The 20,440-nt window shown below is 40.0% G+C and overlaps 1 protein-coding gene across 8 annotated transcripts in view; it reads right to left on the bottom strand.

The window, feature by feature from the left end:
- Positions 1–438: 438 nt before the first annotated feature.
- The window catches only part of HIVEP1 (HIVEP zinc finger 1), an 85,953-nt gene continuing 65,951 nt past the window's right edge, over positions 439–20,440 (bottom strand). For all 8 annotated transcript variants that reach the window (XM_077933289.1, XM_077933288.1, XM_028737730.2 and 5 more), the window contains 5 exons: positions 16,241–16,371; positions 14,179–14,354; positions 11,805–11,906; positions 3,414–3,928; positions 439–2,241 (listed from right to left, as the gene is read on the bottom strand). In XM_077933289.1, coding sequence (XP_077789415.1) covers positions 1,051–2,241; positions 3,414–3,928; positions 11,805–11,906; positions 14,179–14,354; positions 16,241–16,371 — 2,115 coding nt within the window. In that variant the 3' untranslated portion in view covers positions 439–1,050. The remainder of the gene's footprint in view (positions 2,242–3,413; positions 3,929–11,804; positions 11,907–14,178; positions 14,355–16,240; positions 16,372–20,440) is intronic.

Genomic DNA, 20,440 nt, shown 5'->3' on the forward strand with positions numbered 1-20,440 from the left:
AGCTATTCTTTTCTTTCTTAACCATATTTTGATTTAATAAAACATGGCTTTATGCTTCTGTTTGACAGCAAACATAAGAAAAATAACACAAAGTTTTTTTTCATAGTCACAAATGTAAATTTGCTTTCTTGTGACAGGCAAGCTTCAATTAAAAATAGCTTTAATTTTACTTAAAGAACAGGTACCTTGAACATGAAAATTAGGAGACATGTCCCTTACAAGAAAAGGAACATTTGTTCCTTGTGAATGTTTCTTTTTAAAAAAAAAATTGGTGGAAAGAAGGAAAAATGCCGCTACTGAAACCACTGCTAATAGACAGTTCATCCATTTTCTAAAGCTTTTAAAGAACCTAATGGTTGGGGGGGGGGGGGGCTAAGTGGGAAATTAATTATTTCTTGCTGGCTCACTTGCATGAAGAAGGCACAACTTGAGCAGTGATAAAGTCAGTAAACAAAAATTTTACTGAAATAATTCAATAACACAGATACGGGAGTTTGTTTTTAAGTGTAAAGCTAAAGTCATACACAAGAAAGATGGACAGACCCTTTCCCCAAGACTAATATGGATACAATAAATATGGAGTTGTACATACTCAAATCTGTACACACAAACTTCGCCCCACAGCCATAAAAATTTACATTTAACAGTGCAACATATAATTTAATCATTTATTTCATCCGACGTAAGATTTTTTTATTTATTTTGTTTTACTTACGAAACACAAGTAACTACTTGGTTTTAATATACATATAATATATATATAATTTTGACAATCTGTACAGTATTCTAAACATAAAACTCCAAAAAAAGGCACAATTGTCTATACAACATGTACAAAAATGGCCGGAGCTGACAAGAAACAACAATTATTGGTCAAAAATTCATGATTGCACAAAAATTAGTAATGAGTTTGTGTCAGAAAAAAAATGTGCTTTAAGTAAAAGGGAGGTTTGCAAGAAAACCTGTAAGTGTTACTTTAAAAAAAAAACGAAAAACAAACACACACACGCACACACACACACACACAACCCAACGTAAAACCAAAAAACCCTAGGTTTCTATTATAAGTCTGTCCTCATCGTCGCTGCTGCCGTCACTAAACTCCACAGTATTTTGCCTCTCGGGCAACCCTTTCCGCCTATGCGCTTGTCTATCTAGAGAGACAGTCCGATGTCTGGGGCAATTGGGTAAAACGTCAGAATTCACCTTCATAGGAGGCTCTGAAGCAGAAGCCTGTTCGACCTGAACAGAATTGATATTGCACTTTGGTTTCGTATGACTCTGTGAGTCAGGCTTTTCAGTGTCCAGTTTACCTGGGCTATCGTGCCGTTGGTACTCGCTTGAGGGATCAGCCTCCAAACGACTTTCAATGCTGTACTGCTGGTCGGTGGGTCCCACCTGAGATGATGTAGCACTGGTGACTGGAGCAGCAGCAGCATCGCCAGCGACACTCGCAGGACCCTGATGTGGAGGAGTTTCGGAGGCCTTGCTACTAGAAGCTGGTGTTTCTGGAATGCCCTGCCCATCTGCAGTCACAGGGCTGACCGAAGGGATTAAAGTCGGCAGTGCTATGTTTAATATTTGCAGACCTGGAATGTGCGTCTGAGGGCTTGAGTTGCTCTGAGGGGAAGGGTTTGCAGTCAACACTTGTAGGCCTACGGCATTCAGCGTTAATCCCGAAGGGTGTATTTGCGGAGTGATGTTGGTGTTCGTCAGGCCTAAGATGTTCACTGTCTCCATGCTCAATGACGGAAGAGGCTGCAGGGTTGGTGCGCTCAGGCTCTGGATTCCCGGCACATTGATCTGGCCTATTGGGATGCAAGGAACAACGCTGTTCACTTCAGCAACGCTGAGATGATTTGCAGTGCCGGACATTGCACATGCTGGGTCGCCAAGTGCACTTGTAGTTCTGTGGATCACGCTAACGGCGGGAATAGTGAGCTGTACCGGCCCAGCCTGGATGGGGAGGAAAGTCGAGTATGTGGCCAAGCCAGCAGGTACCACATGAATTCCCCCCACTGGAATCATCCCGTAAGGGGTCTTGGTTTGTTGCTGCGAGTGCAAAGGGAGGTGGCTAAACAGGTGAGTCTGAGGAGGTGCTGATTTCATGATCTGTTGCTGATGCTCCTCGGGCTTCTGCAGTTGCATCTCTGGGAAAGGCGAGGCCATTGAAGGAACAACCGTGGAGGTTTGTGTACTCCGGTCAACAGGTGGAGAAGGAAGTCTTGTAGAAGTTGTGCTCTAGTGTAACAAAAAGAATAATATTTTAAAAACCATCAGCAAGAAGATACAACCAGTTCAACATTGTCTAGCTTTATTTCTTAAAATGTGAAAGCAGCCAACCACAGGAGAGTTGGGCATCCGCTAAAAAACACTCCTCCTCTTATTTTTGACAGATTCTGCTGGGTGTCCTGTGTATTATTTCCATTTGTGGCTCTTCTGCTTTGAACATTTGGAGCATTCTTTGCCCTTGGCAGCCCAGATTGCTTCCTCTATTGGCTAAAGTAGAGCCACCTTTCTTTCAAGTTAAATACAAGAAAGCCCAAACCATTCTCTCCCTTCCTCCATCCCAACACAGCTCAAAAACCTCTTCTCTAAAAGAGATAAGTTTGCTAATATTATACTATTGTTAAAAAATTTACAAGTCAACCAGAATGTGCTATTTCAGTGCATTTGATTTCCAAAGAGTCACATAGGTCATGCGGATATAGAGCAGCTTTAAAAGTACTTCTATATGGTATAGTTTTGCATGCTTGTGGTTCTTTGCAATGCTAGCTATGACAAAATTCAGGCTCTTTCCCCTTCTATTGCTGGCAATGGGGAAGCTCTGTTTCCAAGCATGGGTCAAGCCTGGCTGAATAGTAGTTTCTGAGTATTTATACATATATATAGATATTTATGTAAAATACACATGGCTATATAGTTCTACAACAAAGAGTTACATGCAGTCACAGCAGTGTATTTATTGGGAGACTAAATCCCATTAAATTCACTGTGCCAACGGTCCATGGCTAATGCACAGAAGAAATTGAATTGTGCAGCCCATTTTCACTGAAATCCTTCTAGGTCAATGTACTTAACAGACAAGAACACGGGTAGCATTATTTGCCTCCCAGCAATGAACTTGGAAGTGTGTGTGTTAATCTGCTCTACATGAAGCATGTGTGTTACTCTACCAATGGCTACTAGCCATGATGTCTATGTTCTGCCTCCACTGTTGGAGGTGGTATGTCTCCGAATACCAGTTTCTGAGGATCAGCTGTAAGGAGAGACCTGTTGTGCTCATGTCCTGCTTGTGAGCATCCCATATGGGCATTTGCTTGGGTCTTTTGCAGGGTTCAAGTTAATTCTATACTTTGTGCAATTGGTGCACAGATTACACCTAACACAAGTGAACTGAATTATCTGTTCACCTTGGAAGTTACTGTCGTAACAGTAGGAGCAACAGCAGAACTTCCCAATGCTTCTTCTGGGTAGTCCACGTACATCTGATGGCATGGAGACTTGGGAACAGTCTCAGCGGAGACAGCAGGATCTGTGCTTGTTGCTCTGTCTTGCACATTTCCTTCGTTTGCTTCTCCGGGGACAGCTGTAACCAGTGGCCCTGAGCTCCTGCAGTCCGACTGCACTGTACTAAGTACCGTCATCTTTGTGAGAAGTGCTTTGGGCAGGCCATCCATAGAGTCTGTGTGAACCCCAGCAAAGCAATCTGCAATTCTGATTTCTTCATCAGCGCTTGAGATCTCCTGAGAAACATTTCTAGATGGATGATGTTGTGGGCTGGCTGAAACGGAGGGAGTGGCAGATAAAACTGATTCAGCTTGGCTGTCTTCGTCATCATCTTCATTATCATTGTCATCGTCATCTGGCCCTTCTGAATCCTCTGCATCAAATCCGGACCGATCATAACCCAGCCGCTGCTTTTCACCTATGAGAGGGCAAAAATGAATGCACACATTTAGAGCCTAGTAATGTTGAAAAATTATAACAAGAGGGATGTAGTCTTTTTCATTTCCCAACTTAACTGCATGTTAGTGCTCTTACACACATAGCACCCCATTCAGTAGGAGCTCATCTACTATTAGACCCCTTAAAAATAATAATTAAAAGTGCCCAGCACAAAACCCCTGAACCTAATTGTAATCTGAGAGGCTTTGCCAACCTTGGAGAAGCTACTCTGACTGCAAATTTCATTCATGTCTGCCAAAAGGAAAACAGTCATCTTTTTCAAATTATTATTTCCTAGTAACAAATTGGAGGGGGGCAGAGAGGAGAGGGCAAAGCCTTGTTTCCCCAGGGACAGACTCTGAGGCCAGGCTGGATCAAACAAGCCCACACTGCCTTGGACTGAGATGGGCTGCTTCCCAAAGTACTGAGCAGGGGTCCAAACTCTGTGGTCTGTGCATACCCCTAACAGTTTTGCACTCATGCATTGTGAATATAATTTCTGCACATCATGTTTTAACTCCCTTATATGCATGAGCTGGAACAAGCCCAAGAAAAGCCCCTTTTCTTGGTCTTCCTCCTGGGTGGCTGGAAAAAAGGCTTCTATGGTGGTCAGCTTCACTTTCCACAAGCCATAGCCTATCATAATGTATGAATGAGAGATTGTGGTTTACAACAAAGTCTGGTTGGTTAAACAACCCAGCTTCATATCCCAATGTTTTCTATCTTTCTATCTTTTTTTTTTTTTTTGCTGAACTATCTGAAATGTAAAGAACTTACAATCTATTGCTGTTAACAGAAAAGTTACTAAGGAAAGCAGACTGAGAACTTTGATCACACAGCAGAAATGCTTTCACACCCGAAGGCCAGGAACTTATAGATTTCAAGTAGGAAGAGAATTAAGCGCAGGTTTCAATGTTTACTTTTCTCCCCTACAGCTTTTAAAATTAAAACCTCACTTTACCAAGAAAGAAAGAAACCCCAAACACCTTAATTCAAGCTGTAATTTTTTATAGTTCCCAGGTGCTCAAGCTCATTCTATACAGGAACCACTCACAAATCTATTCTAGTGACTTTTAAGAGACCATAAAATATGGATATGTAAATGAGGGAAGGGTTGTACGTTATCTTAAAGGTGATTTTCTACAGGTGTTGCAAATTACAAGAACTTTCATTTGAATTGCTTGTCCTCCACAGTGTAACATGTGACTGCATTCAACTGACAATCAAAACATTAAGTACAGCAACAGTCTACATGGTTGCTTGGAGAAAACAAGAAGGAATGATAAAATATTTCAATTTGAATTAGCTAGGAGGGAAGTTAGATTACAACAGCTGGGGGGAAAGACACATGGATCCTGCACAATTGAGAAATGGCTACTTATTGCTCACAAACCTAATTCTAAATCATCTGAAATGATGAAATGACCTTTACGTATATTGCTACTTGTATCTGCCATGACAATTCTGAAAATAAGAATAATCCTTTAAATGCAGCACTGTTGGGCAGCATGAAGTTGTGAAGCTCTCTTCTTGCTGCAGGTGTTTCCACTGATGTCTCTAATAAGCTGCTAATAATGGTGTTCAAAGACTTTGAAGCATTTTCTTCCCTTCCCAGTGCCAAAGCAACCCTTACAGCAGAGCAAAAAGCATTCTGCTTAAAATTATCAGCAAAACATTAACGGCTTCTGTTAAGCATTAGCAAAGATTGACAAACACACTTGTGTTCAAGATAATGGTACGTATACAAATGGATCAAACAAATGGTGTAGTACAGTACTCGTGTTTCTTATATTTTTCAACTATGTTGATAGAGCTAGCAAAGCTTTATTCTGTATTAAGGCTCTTTGCAAACCTCAATAAATTGTGGCATGCTTTTTTTTAAATTTAAAAACCCCATGTAAGTGGAATCAAAACTTTTAAAACACTGTTACCCTCATTTTATATAGCCATTAAAACATAAAATCACCTACAGAATATCAAAATAAAGGTGTACAGCTACCAAGAACTATTTCATTCTGTATTGGTAAAAAACAAGTCCACTGCAAAACACTTGACTGAACAGCAAAAGAGCCGTGAACAAGACAAAAGGAGGACCAGGCAATGGAAAAGTAGAAAATGGCAAAACTATATTTAGTCCTGTTATACCCAGCCAAATACAACTGGCTAGTCAAGGAACATCACAAAGCATATTCTCTCCCCCCACCCTGCTCCTTCATTAGTTGTATCTATATTATTTAGACCCAACATAGTGCCCTCCATAAGTTGCTGGGCTCCAATTCCCAATCAGCATGGTCAAGATCATGAGCTTGGATAAGGATAAGGATAAGGATTTTATTTATGTTTAGTATAAAGTATATATTTTTAAATAAGGGGCAATGATGACAAACTTCCAGAAGAATAAGTCAAAGAAACTTATTAGGCAGCAGCAGTCACATTAGCACCAGCAACAATGGCACCATATTTGGACACTATCCTTTGAGGAGATAGAACTGGACATGGTGTAACGCCCAATTTAGATGATTTTAAATAAGTTGGTATGTCTTCATATCCTCTAGTATAAACAACATCTACTGTCATGGAAAGATCTTCTCATCCATTGTTTTCAGCTTTCAAAGCAGGCCTTTTGGAATCTCAGAATGGATACTTTGACAGCCATATCTATTCTAGAGACCGGTTTTGGTAATACAGGAGTCTTTTCTTTCATACACATAATTGACTATACCTAACCACTTAAGATTACACTTACTATTAAAGCCTACTGACCAAATTATTTATTTTGATATTATTATCTTTATTGCATCGCAAACTTATACTGACATCTGCTGGGGAAGCCCAGACTGGAAAAACCTAAAAGCCCCTGTTGATTAGTAGGCTTTGATGTTCGCCTTGAAATGATAATAAATAAAGGGCTTGATAGCTGCAGAAACTCTTTTTCATAAAAAGGAGTTTAAAGAGATGTTTGAATGACTCCCTACTGACTGCTCTGTGCAGGCCTGCATTAAACAACCCAAGCCCTTAGTCTTCTCCACCGCTGTCTGAGCACCTGGCAGATACAGATCTCCCCACATAACTGTCTTGGTGGGGAACTGCAGCATACCCCATATCCTTATCATAGGCTATTGCTGAAGCTACAAATAAATAGGATTATCTACAGTGGTACTTCTGGTTACAAACTTTATTTGTTCCGGAGGTTCGTTCTTAACCTGAAACCATTCTTAACCTGAGGTACCACTTTAGCTGATGGGGCTTCCTGCTGCCGCCATGCCGCCATTTCTGTTCTCATCCTGGGGCAAAGTTCTTAACCCAAGGTACTACTTCCGGGTTAGCAGAGTCTGTAACCCAAGGTGTTTGTAACCCGAGGTGTTTGCAACCCGAGGTACCACTGTACTGCCAGTTCTCTGCTGCTCCTCAAGAGTGTATCTGCACAAGATTATCTTGTAAAGAACAAATAATAAGGATCATATTCTGTTGATTTAGAGTCCATCTTTATACATTTTTTTTAAAAAAAACAACAACCTGGTCAGAGGGTTTTGTTTAATGGCCGAAGTCCTTTTGTTAATTTACTGCTGCTACCTCTAGATCCCAGTATCGCCTCCTCCAGGCCTGTGCACCAACTGGCAACTCTTATAACTTGAACCCCCTTCTCATAATGTCACTGATTGCCTTCCCAAATGCATTTACATGCAAAATACAGCTTCCTTCATATCCTGCCAGCCATATGTTCCCATTATTCAGTTCTCCTCCTCCATTGGCCACATCCTTCCTTCTTGGCCAAAATGCAAGAAAATGGCTGATTCCACACTCCTGCGCTGACAATTTTAGGGGGCGGCGGCAATGTTGAGGTATGATGTAGCAGCAGCTCTTTGAAGGTCAGACCATTTCCCCTAGCCTCCTAACCCTGCAATAAATCTATAAAGGTCTTGTGGACCACAATAGGGAGACTAAAAGGGCCTGCTAAGTCTCCTGGGCCTTATGTTTGACAGCTCTGCCCTAAACATTAGGAAATCAGTTTCCCTGATAAGCGCCTTTAAGCCGCGATCCTTAACATACTTACATTGAAGAATGTCAAGTTCTACCAAACAGGACATTCCCCCTCAAAAATGTACATAGGATTGGGGCGTTAATCACCTAATTTAGAGGAGCACATAATGAAAACTTGGGCCAGCACTGTGAAAACTGATATCCCTAAGCTGAAGTATGTCACACTGAATGGTTCACCTGGTCTGACAGCATAGTTCAGAAGCCAGCATTCCAAACATAGTAGCCCTGTATTTTGGACGTAAAGGGCATTCTTTGGATTAGGAGATGAAAGATGCAAGAGTGATTTGGAACATAAAAGGTGAAACTAAGTGGTATTCGCCAATACCCAAATGGTGGCAAATCCAAAAACAAACAAAGAACCGCAATCCACCCAGCCCAGTTGCCATAAACCCCCAATTCATATAGTGCTGAGAAGCCTCATGGAAAATAAATGGAATTGGTAGAAGCGTTGTTAAAAGAGCTTCACATAAATGCTCTCCACAAGCTATATTTGGCCCCTTCTGCCAATTGTCTCTGGCAAACTCACATTCAAATTCTGTGCAACCTACCAAGTTTAGAATTAAAGCTATTACACTACACTGCCTTTGGCAGTGAAAATCAAACAACAGAAATCCGAGTGTGTTGGAGACAAGTTGATACGGTTGTTTTAATTTCTATTATGGTTTTAACTGCAGTCTGTTCCTGTCAACCCAATATTTTGCTACTGGGTTAGAACTCGAGAAAGAAGATACTCAAGAGTTTTATGTATCAGTGTATTTTAATTAAAAGCAAGATTATTAACATTTTCATCCACTATGATGATGAAGTATTGCAGGAGGTCTAAAAGCTTCCAGGATACTTTAAACTATAATTTGCTCAATAAAAATACTGGCAGCAATTCAGAGAATTGCATGTGCAGCAGAATCAGATTGTTGGCTGCGAACAAGGAACTTTGAGAGCAAAAAGCCACTCCATAGCTTACAGTGGGAAAGCTCTATCTATGATCAAGATCCTCATCTTGTCAAATTGTGACCACTGCAAGCCCTCCAATATCTAACACAGCAAACTTGAGAAGGAAGCTAGTATTTTTCCCCCTTTAAGGTAGAGGTCTCCTTGCGGAGTCATGAAAGTGCCTAGTGGGATACTTTGCAGAATGCACTGCTTCTATGGTTTGTCCACTTGTTTTAAGCTACAATGGTACCTCGGTTTAAGTACTTAATTTGTTCCGGAGGTCCGTTCTTAACCTGAAACTGTTCTTAACCTGAAGCACCACTTTAGCTAATGGGGCTTCCTGCTGCTGCCATGCTGCTGGAGCCCAATTTCTGTTCTTATCCTGAAGCAAAGTTCTTAACCTGAAGCACTATTTCTGGGTTAGCGGAATGTGTAACCTGAAGCTTATGTAACCTGAAGCGTATGTAACCCGAGGTACCACTGTACAGGTATCATAGTGACACTGTAGCCAAGGATGAACAGCTGCTTGCACCTGACACCTTGGGATACAACAGGATACATGCACAGGTATTTCCCCCCAAATCTCACAGGAAGTCCCCAAACCATTAAAAAAGATATGGAGAGTTAAACAGCAGTCTCATAGTTCTGTAGCACAACTGTCTACTGCATCAAGTGGAGTACAGTATCATTTGACATTTACAATTTCTAAAGCTAAAAATAAATAAATAATAATAATAATAAAGCCTAATGACCAATACAGCAGAAATCCAATTGGCCCAGTGGAAGTTTTAAAATATATGGAAAGTATTATTTTATGGCCCTTCACCTTTTTGTCTGCAACCTGGGAATCAGAGAAAAATGTTGAAAGTGACAAACATTAATGTAAACAATGTATTGCTGTTCTTGAGCATAGGAGTATCCATCATCCGTTGGGTGTCTCCTCTTTCACTGCCTGATCTATTGTGCTGTACCCTCCCTTCTTGCCTCTCTGAGTTCTCCATTTCACACACACACTCCTCCCTCCCAGTTACCTGCTATTGTTGCTGCCTTATTTGTGTTGAACCTCGTAATTGAAGGGCCCATAAATTAATTGTCAAATTACAAAGCATGACTTTTTCCCTATTAGTTCTATCAATAAAACAAAGTTCAATTTGCACTGTAAAAAGGTAAAAATTGCTGAGTGCACTAAGAAGTTATGCCAATTGAGAGTACACCTCTCCTACATCTTTAAGAACCAAATTCACATCAATTCATAGTACTCTGCTATTGGCTGCCAAGAAAGACCAAGTACATTAATTTTTTACCCCTTCTACCTCTTTCAAATAACATACACCACTCCACAATAAACCATTTGACACAAATCAGAAAAATACTTTCAAGGGAGGGGGGGGGAAGATATCCCCCAGAACAGAAGCAAAGGTATATATCATACTGACAAAAGCACACACCAAACTGACTACACACTGTACCCATGGTTTGTTCTTGGGGAGGCCTAAACCACAAGCCTGGATTCAGATGACACGCTAAACCAAGGCATGGCTTATCTCAGCACGGTGCAATAGCAAGACAACTAAGGAAGAACAGAGTGGTCAAAGTCTCCACCTTGGAGGCCTAAACATTTACAAATTGTGCTAAGCCATACCTTGGTTGAAAGCTGGTTTAGAATGTAAACCTAATTTTAATGTCCTTATTTTATTTATTGAATTTCAAAAAGGTCAGCAAAATAATGAGCATCTTTTATTACAACCATGTAATAATTTTGATGTTCATACCCCATCGTTATGACAATATAAATTTGAATGAATTAGAAGCATTTTTCACAGATAGGAACTGTGCCACCCAAACAAAAATGTGGTGCGACATGTATCCTCTTACATACTCTATTCTTCTCCAGCATTCTGGGGATTGTGCCAGTTCTCCAATTAAAATTCAGTGCACAGTAAATCCTACAGAAATCATTGCAGATGAAGAGTGCTTGGTCTACATGAGGTGGAAGAGTAGACCATACAATTCAAGACTTGAGGTGGACAATGCAATTTTTGAATGCTCCCCTAAGAAAGAAAGAAAATCTACTACCTTGGAGATTGAGACTTATCCTTTCTATGTTAGTTCTTTACTAAAAAACAACAACAAACCCACAAAGAATAATTCAAAATCAGTATCCCCGCCCTCCTCTCCATCTCCTAAAAGCAGACAAATCTGCAGCCAGAAACAGCTAAGCCCATTCAATTCTGTTAACTGAGAATTCCACCACCTTATTTGGGGCTTGTGAATAAATAAGACAATTATCTGCAAATTTGGCTAATGTATTCCTCTAGACTTTTTACATGGATGTAATCAGACTACTGGCACTAAAAGGCTGAGGCCCAGTATAAGGAGCCAATTGATACACATATTCCATAGTGCATAGTCCCTCTAATATGTTGTGGGGACACGATCCATTTGTATCTAATCCAATAACTGAACAGTAAGTGAAATGCATAGGATCTGTTCAGATGTTAATTCTACTCCCTTCCCTTTGAATCTCTGTACATGGCGACATTATTAAGTGTAGAATATATTGGCTGAATTGAGAGATAATGAACATGAGTTCTGTTGTGATTCAAATGAGATCTGGCTTCAGAGGAATCTCATACACGTATATATGTAGGATCTCCTGGTACCGACACTACAGTATATGTGCATAGGGACTGAGAGGACAGTGGGATCCCAAATATCTTCTAGAACCTTATCATACAGAGAAAGTTAGTAGGTGAGTGATAACGGATAGGGCCTGTTCTGTGAAAGCAATCTAATAAAAGGTTTGAACAGAGGAAGGAAAATATTTAGAAAAGAAAAGCAAATACATGAAAAGTTCTAAATATAAAAAAATTGAATTTTTTTACCGTATTCTTCTACATCCTGATCATCTATTGATCCTACTGAGACTCCCAGATCCATGCATTTTTTGCTATGTGCCTTGGACTTCATATGTTTTGTCAAGTTTCCTTAAAAAAAACAACAATGCATATTTTTACCAAAACCACATGACCGTAACATTCAGCAAGTCACTCTCTGCAGCCAATGACACTTGGGCCATTATTTATCTATTCTTTTATTTAAAAGGTTAACACAAAGCTTTTACAAAGCTCCCAGAGCAGTCACTATAAACATAGTTTATACACACAAAATATATAATAGCATGTTAAAAATCAGAAAATGCATTTGAAAACTTGGGAGAATAAAAAATGGCCTTGGGTTGCATCCAGCTAAGTTATTGTATGGGCAGAACAATTTCCACTCATGTGGTGGAAATTCCCTTCTCTCTCCTCCTCCTGGGTGGCCCTGCAACCCCCAAATCTGTTCAGGGTCGTCGTCCCCCAACCCTCTGGAGCAGATGGGGGAGAGTGCGAGGAGGGGAAGTTCCATTGTGTGAATGGAAGACCTGCTTGTGCAATGACTTCGTTGGTTTCAACCCTTTGGCTTTTAAATAAAGTTAATTTAGATTCAGCTCGGCTTTGAAGATGGAACTAAGTGCAGTGGTAGACAACATGTCTTAACACTGAAGGCTATATCAGAGAATGTTGCCTGGTCAAACTATTGTATTCATTCCTAAGAACGATGTATTAACTCTTCTTTTTTAAATGAGGCGTTTCATGATGTAATATAATTTAGGAAAACAAGTTCCAATTTGCATTAAAAAATAGCTTCAACAGATGTTCTGCTATTTTCAACAAAAGACAACATTGTAAGAGTTCACAATGATCTAAGAGACTAATAGTGGTAAAATACCGGTACTTGCTAGGCATTTTCTCTTCTGACATGCTGCTGTTGAATGAACATATACTAAAATGGCAGAAGATGGATGTGGTAAGAACTGATGTAATGGTGTGTCTTGTTTCTCCCATGGATACAAATAGAAGCTCTCAAAGATTTAATATATTTGATATCTTGTTTGGTGACTTAACAATGAATGACAGTATTGTTCAGAAAGTCAGAAAATGACTTTTGCCCGACGGCTGCAACGTCCATTTTGTTAAGTACATACATAAACATAGTAAGTTTGAGCTTGGCCAGAATTTAACCAGGAAGCTAGTAAAGGAAGGCAGTGAAGGCTACATACAAACCATTTTTGTGGCACTTCTCTTTTGGAATAGTTTCATTAGATTCTACTGAGAATGGCAGTGTAATAATTCTAAGAACAAATCTTACAGTGATATGGAATGCATATTAATCTACAATTGTATGAAATGTACAGTTTATATTATATTTATGTTACATATATGCCAATCTTTATTATTAATATTGACATGAGCAAAACGTCATTATGTTGAAGCCCTGATATCTATTTCATCAAAATTAAATCATTTTAATTAATTTTTTAATATTTAGGCTTATAGTTGAGCATATGCACACAAGCATGCCATTAACACCAGTGCCCGCTAAATCTGCTCACAGGATAATCCATGAGTAGAGGCAGAATGATTTAATACTGAGTTCCTAGTATGCAGAAGAGTTGTACAATATTCATGACCTTTTATTTATAAACATCTTAGTAAGGTCAGTTCAATGAAAACTAAGAAACAAGGTAAACAGTGGCTTTTCCAAGCCTGAAATAATGAGTATGTGGCAAATCTAGAATCTGAACCTATTTGCATAAAAATGGTATCTCAAAACCAGTTCTGAAGGTATGTCTGCTTAGCAGCTGTACATGCTGCCAATTAAAACACAATGTCTCCTTGAAAAAGACAAACTTTTTCTCTTCTGGGACACATCCTTGTCCCAACAATTGGTCATGCAAACTTCACAGCCTTCATCGGCCTCATAACTATCTGGGTACTTGGGCAAGGCATCATCAGTCAGGAAGGAAAAGGGAAGTCAGTCAAATTCACACCAGTATGAAACTCAAAGGTGGGAAATGTTAAAATGCCTTCCTGCATTTGTAATGTATGCATCTACCACCTTCCCTGCAAAAGGGCTTTTGACTGCTCATTCCCCACCCCGCCCTACCTCCCACCTTGCCCAATCTGATCTAATGAAGAGTTCTGGAGAACTTGAAAGCTTGCATTTGAAAGTGTTACATTTTATCTGGTCTAAAAAGGATATTGCCCTTACTCTAGGTTTTGGAATATTTCTTATAAGCCAACCCGGCTCTCCTTTTATTTTTGCAATTTGTTTAAGTTCCCACAGCTTTATTTCATACTTCCAACACGCTTATTGGAAAAGCAATTGTCGGCAGTTTGAAAAAGAAAATCTGTGAGTCATGACAAGCTCACTTACCTTTAGTTTTGAAGGAAAAATTGCAATAGTTGCAGTGATAGGGACGGACGTCTGTGTGCGTGCGAATATGTTTCTTCAACATACTGGGCTTTTTACAGCGTATTCCACATTCTTCACATATATATTTTCCTCTTCCTCTCCCACGAACATAGACATATTCTTCATTTGACTTGTATCTAATTTAATCAAAACATACCAAACTATTGCAAAGGACAGTGCATTACAGGTCAGGACAGGTCGCACACCTAATTCCAGGACACAGGAACTACCCACCCACAGCACTTCTGTCTTAACAGGATTCAGCCCTTCACAGCTTATAGACCAGGAGTCAGCAAGGTTTTTCAGCAGAGGGCCGGTCCACTGTCTCTCAGACCTTGTGGGGGGCTGGACTATTTTTTTTTTGGGGGGGGGGGGGAATGAACAAATTCCTATGCCCCACAAATAACCCAGAGATGCGTTTTAAATAAAAGGATACATTCTACTCATGTAAAAACATGCTGATTCCCGGACCATCCGTGGGCTGGATTTAGAAGGCGATTGGGCCAGATCCAGCCTCCGGGCCTCAGTTTGCCTACCCATGCTACAGACAGTCCAACACCTTAACAGCCTCTTCTGATTCCAATAGAATGGAGAGAGAGAGCCACATATCATCAATGTTTTGATGGCGCTATCCTCCAAATCCCTGGATGGCAGCTCCCATAGGTTTTATATAGATGTTAACTAGCACAGGGAGCTGAACGGACCCACGTGAAATCACACATTCTAAAAGCCGAGCAACAATATCCTAGTACTAGTTTCTGGTAGAGATCCTGGTAAGAGCAGAAACCACAGTTATGGTTTGCAGGTCCTGTTTTCTAATCACAATGCGTTCCCAGGAAATTGTTCATTAGGTGAGCATTCACAAAACAAGCTGACAATTTCCATTACAGTGGTACCTCGGGTTAAGTACTTAATTTGTACCGGAGGTCCGTTCTTAACCTGAAACTGTTCTTAACCTGAAGCACCACTTTAGCTAATGGGGCCTCCTGCTGCCGCCAGAGCACAACTTCTGTTCTCATCCTGAAGCAAAGTTCTTAACCCGAGGTACTATTTCTGGGTTAGCGGAGTCTGCAACCTGAAGCGTATGTAACCCGAGGTAACACTGTATTTTCCAACGGGAACATTTCTAATCCATGATCTCTCTCCCCTCCCCCACCATGGTTTTGTCCTAAAATGGCTGCAGCCAACCAGCAAAAAAGGGGAAAACTTATTTGCCTGATCTCTCCTATTCCTTGATGTGTCTTGTTCTCTCTCCCACATCCTTCTCTCCGTGGTTTCTGCTTGAAAATAGTTGCCATTGACCAGTGAAGCACAAACAAGTAAGGAAGGGGGCAAACTCTGGTTGTTTGGATATCTGAATCAGCCATGCATGTAGCGATGTTTGGGCACAATTCTTTATGTTCAGTTAATGGAATGTGCAGATATTGAGTGTTCTGATGGCGGGAGCTGCATGTTCCTCCAACCACCACCTCCAAGTCGGTGCCGAAGAACACCACTGTCAATACCATCAAAAGCCACTGAGAGGTCAAGGAGAACCAACAGGATGACACACCCTCTGTCTCTGTCTCGAACGAGCTTATAAATCAGGGCAACCAAGGCTCAGACTACAGATGGCAACTTACTGTTTTGTTCCAAATCACCTATGGCCTACCAGGCAAGCAGTGATGATCTGGTTTCACCTGGTAAATATTTGTAGGAAATTAGTTGTTCAGAACTAAGGCTCTTGGTGTTTTGGTTTCCATTTGGGATATTTGACTCCAAGCTCACTAAAAATTCAGTTTGAAGAATTAAGTGTTAAAACACCAGGAGAGAAAAATAGCTATGTGGATGGGAGGCAGGGAATACTGTGGAGCAAGCAATTTTGAACATACCAAACCATTTTGGTTGTTTGTATGACTAGAATCTGGATCACGATCTAATCAGGTTCACAATAACACCTTTTTCTACTGAGCTACCAGGAGATAATGACTTCCATACAAAATATTAATAAAATATTGCATTACTTTTAGGGGGGAATACTTACCCTCCATCAAATATTTTCACTCTTCTTGGCTCACTTTTGGCTAAGGAATTGTCATTATCTTGATCAGTGCTGATTTCAGAGTTTTCTTTATTGCTGAATTCCCTTGCTGCCTTTTGTTTAACTAATGCCCGCTGAAAAAAATGTAAATTGTTACGTTTTTTATTATAAGCAGATTAAGGCATCTACCGAGCTAGTATTGCTAGTGAGTATCTGGCAAAACAGGAGTTGAAGATCATCATTTTCAGGCACAGTTGTTTATGTGTTGACAATACAACTAAGTTTTATTTTTGTGACAATTGCTACACCCACTTCAATATGCTCATTAGAGGGAGAACAGGAAGAGAAAGTAATTACAAAAATGTTTATATGGTTATACACTTGAAAGAACATGTGTTTATGTTTTTGCCCAGAAGTACATGATTTAGGAGTTACGGGGGGGGGGGGGGGGGAGAGATTCCCCAATGCAGTTTTACAAGCTTATATCTACTGCCAGAGAAAATTAGCATACCAGTTGTATAAGAAAGTAAAATATGTTTAATATACTGCATTTAGGCTATACAAATAAAAAAACAAAAACAGTTTGTTCTGCAGTTTTTAATCTGTTTTACAATTCTAGAGATTTCAGTCTAGCATCTATCTTGAAACCACTCCCAAGGACACACACCCTGAACATGCTCAGTTCCAACCCTCCTCAAGAATTGGGGCTATTAGGTAGCAACCACATAAAGGTATCTTACACTCCTTCCCCTTTTGTTCATACTGTCAACATATACTGTAATCTATATATTGGCAGTAAGAATACAGACGGCAGTGGGAAAAACAGAACAAAAAAAAAAAATTCCTAAATACGAGACATTGGTCTAAACCCACAAATTCCCGTGTTTTTATAAATGCAACCTCTGCCTGGGCTTGGGGATTCTGTCTGAATGGCATAGCGTAACTGTGAGTGTTTCTGGCTCATCCAGATGTTCTATCTCCGAGTGTGTCTCAGAGACACACCTGAAACAGTTGTACGATCTGATGCAGAGGCTGTGGACTGGCATAATCAATGTGAAGTCTTGCCCAAGGTCATTATTATCATTCCCTTGGGTGTAAGGGTCTTTTGAAGGAGCATGACAGATAGATTGACAAGCACCATTGTACTCCTGTCTCAATCTGCTGGTCTATTCCTGGCCACCACACATAAACTACATGCTACTCTCTTCAAACAATGCCAGGATGGACTTATACAACAAATTCAGCACAACAGAAATTGCGTAGTACTGGTAGTACAACTACCTGAGAGCCCAATAATATTCATTCATCCAGGATAGCCAATGACTCCCTACGCTGATAGTTAGGGTGTTAATATGTGCTCTCCCCCCTCCCCCCCCCCGCAATCCATCCATTAATTATCTTCACCCTCTAAATAACAGAGAATCTTGGCCAGTCACCCGTTTAATCTTTGCGGGATCGATCAGGCATGTGGATAGCAGTTCAATAAGAAAAACAGTTTCAGCAGGCTGAGGTACTGGCTTTGATCTATCTGGCAGTGGAAATCTGCTAAGGGGATCAGCATTACCCAGGGCTTGACCTGGATTATATTCAAATTTGTAGTCCTATGCAGACAACGTCAAGCCCATCTCGGGATTCTAGCAGACAGCACTGGCTTGTTCTCTCCCTGCAGACCCTGAAGAGGTTTATGATCAGATTGTATGACAAAACACCTGCGATCTAGATACGAATGGGATTTCTTTTCAGCAGAAAACACTGCCAACTCTTTACATTCTAGTTGTGAATAGTTTTCTCCCCCTGCTAAGGCCAGTGACCTTGATGCAAACTAATGGAGTGTTCTGATCCAGTAGGCATTTGGTGGGCTAAAAGTGTTTCTTGAGAAGAATTGGAACCTGTTTAAGTCCTCCATGCTCCTTATTCCTTATAATTCCCATAAATGACCTCCTTTGTCTTGTGATGCTTTGCCATATGAAGTTCTTGATGGTTATTATAATGGATAAGGATCTTGGATGACTTAAATAGGTTCCATTTTTGCCTTGTGGCCACAAGGTGGCAACCACATAACATTCTCCTTGATTGACGCCTCCCCCATTTCTCTTAGTACTGCACAAACTCTACACTGACAAGCATTTATCAACTGAAAACTAATCCTTATAATCCCTCCATGACTGTAAAATGGCCAATTATTTGTCATTCAACAAACCTGTTGAAATTAATAGACAAGTAACTTAAATCCATTTATTTCAATGGGTCTAGTCTGAATATCAGTAACACTGGCTATCTCCCCATGGACTTGCTCTGCATCCAGCATCACAAAACTGTTTATGAGACATCTAGTGACAATGTAGACAAGAAATCCTGGTTTGTTGGATTCAGCAGAATAGGTCATCATGGATTTCCATCTTCTGAACAGATAGCAGAAAGATCACAGGAAGCATAAACCTCAAGTCAATGTAGAACACAAACTTTTGATGCCTTGCAGCGAATTAGACATTAAGTGCTAACCATACTGTACATGTTGTATATTTCAATGGTATGACTTATACTGATGGGGCTAGCTGTGAACATCAACTAGGAACATGCTCTTTTTGCTGCTGCATAGCTGATGTCACATATGACATCAGGTTTGGGGGAAATGGTCTTGTGGATTAAATTAGGATCCCCATGTGCCTGAGGTTTTCCACTGTTGGACTATACCAACCAATACAGGAAATTTCATGCAGCAATATATAAACTTTAACAACACTACTGAGACTTACACATGGTTTCAGAAAATGAAACATCATAAAAAATGAACTGTTCATGTAAAGCACCAGTAATGTTCATTTTTACACCACCTTGTTAAGATTCAAGTAATCGGGACAAATATTTTTAGGGGTTACATGACCAGGCTGCATGTGTGTTACGCTGGCTTTTTTGGTCAACTATTCCACATCTCAAATAAATTTGTCTTGAGCATCAATAGCTGATAACTTTTCAGGCCAATAAAGAGGTGGTTATACTCCTTCCTCATCTCTTAAATACTGTGAATGGGACAAAAATTAAATGAACAAATGAAGCCAGGTTTTTTTGCTTAACAAGGATTGAAGCATGTTAAGGACCTTGGTTAAGTGAGGAACTTAATCTTCGCTTTAGCTAACATTGGCTCCAACATATCCAAAACTGTAGCTAAAGCGTGAGAAGAGGTAACTCCTGATCTCTTACTCAAATATTATGTCTGAATAAGCTCCGAATACAAAATTAAGATTTTCCCCAAATTCTCTTCTGCATTCATGGTCCATAGCTATACTTTATAACTGGTTACAATGCTAAAAATTTCCCTGTTTGCATTCTGAAAAACCCTTAAATAGTTGCAATGACAACAGATGCACAGTCTTTAAATGTGCATAGTCAGATGTAAGATCTGGAAAGCTTTGCTGCTGTTCATATGCATCAGACTACCACACTTTTTTTCTGAGGCAAGGGAAATTTATGTTGGATGTGTACTTGAAAATCTCTGTTTAGAATCTTAAAGGCATCTGCTTTTAGTTAGACAAGTTTCTACCCTTTAGGGATGTTGAAAATATCTTACAAATATGAAGCTTTGAAAATGGCAGGCAAAAGAATCTTACAATTATTTTTTCGCATCTCTTTATTTCGAAGCTCACACGTTAATATTAACTGATAGCTTCTAGTTTCAGCTGCTTGATATTAGAAGTACCAGTGAAACTTTGTCATCCCAGCTATCTGGAAAACATAGCTAGTGAGAAATTTGGCATATTCCACCCAAAACCTGTAAAAAATATGTTTCTCTGATAGTGAAATACAACAAAGGCCCACATTCATAGATACAGCATATGGCCCTGGCAGAAAAACTGCAGGTCGTTTCTGAAAGAAGGTTTTTCTCCATTTAGAGCAGCTGCAAAACAGCATCTTTTATAGATTTATTTGAAGGAGAGCTTAAATTCTCTTCTTCCATTTTCAGACTTGCACTAGAAAATGAACTAATGACACCAATTATCAATAACTGTGTTTTACTGCTAAGATTCACCGGCTTTTGTACTCTGGTGAACATCTAGAGCTTTGTGTATGCAGGGCCTGCCCTATTCTTTTCCAAGTCAAAAAATGCCCAAAATGTACAATGTGAATTTCCTATTGCATTTGTAGAGCATTTCTGGGCTTCTGGACCTTGTGTGAGGTCTGGTCATTCCTTCAAAATCCCTAAAT

This window comes from Podarcis muralis, chromosome 8 (genome assembly GCF_964188315.1).
Source record: "Podarcis muralis chromosome 8, rPodMur119.hap1.1, whole genome shotgun sequence".
Lineage (NCBI taxonomy): Eukaryota > Metazoa > Chordata > Lepidosauria > Squamata > Lacertidae > Podarcis > Podarcis muralis.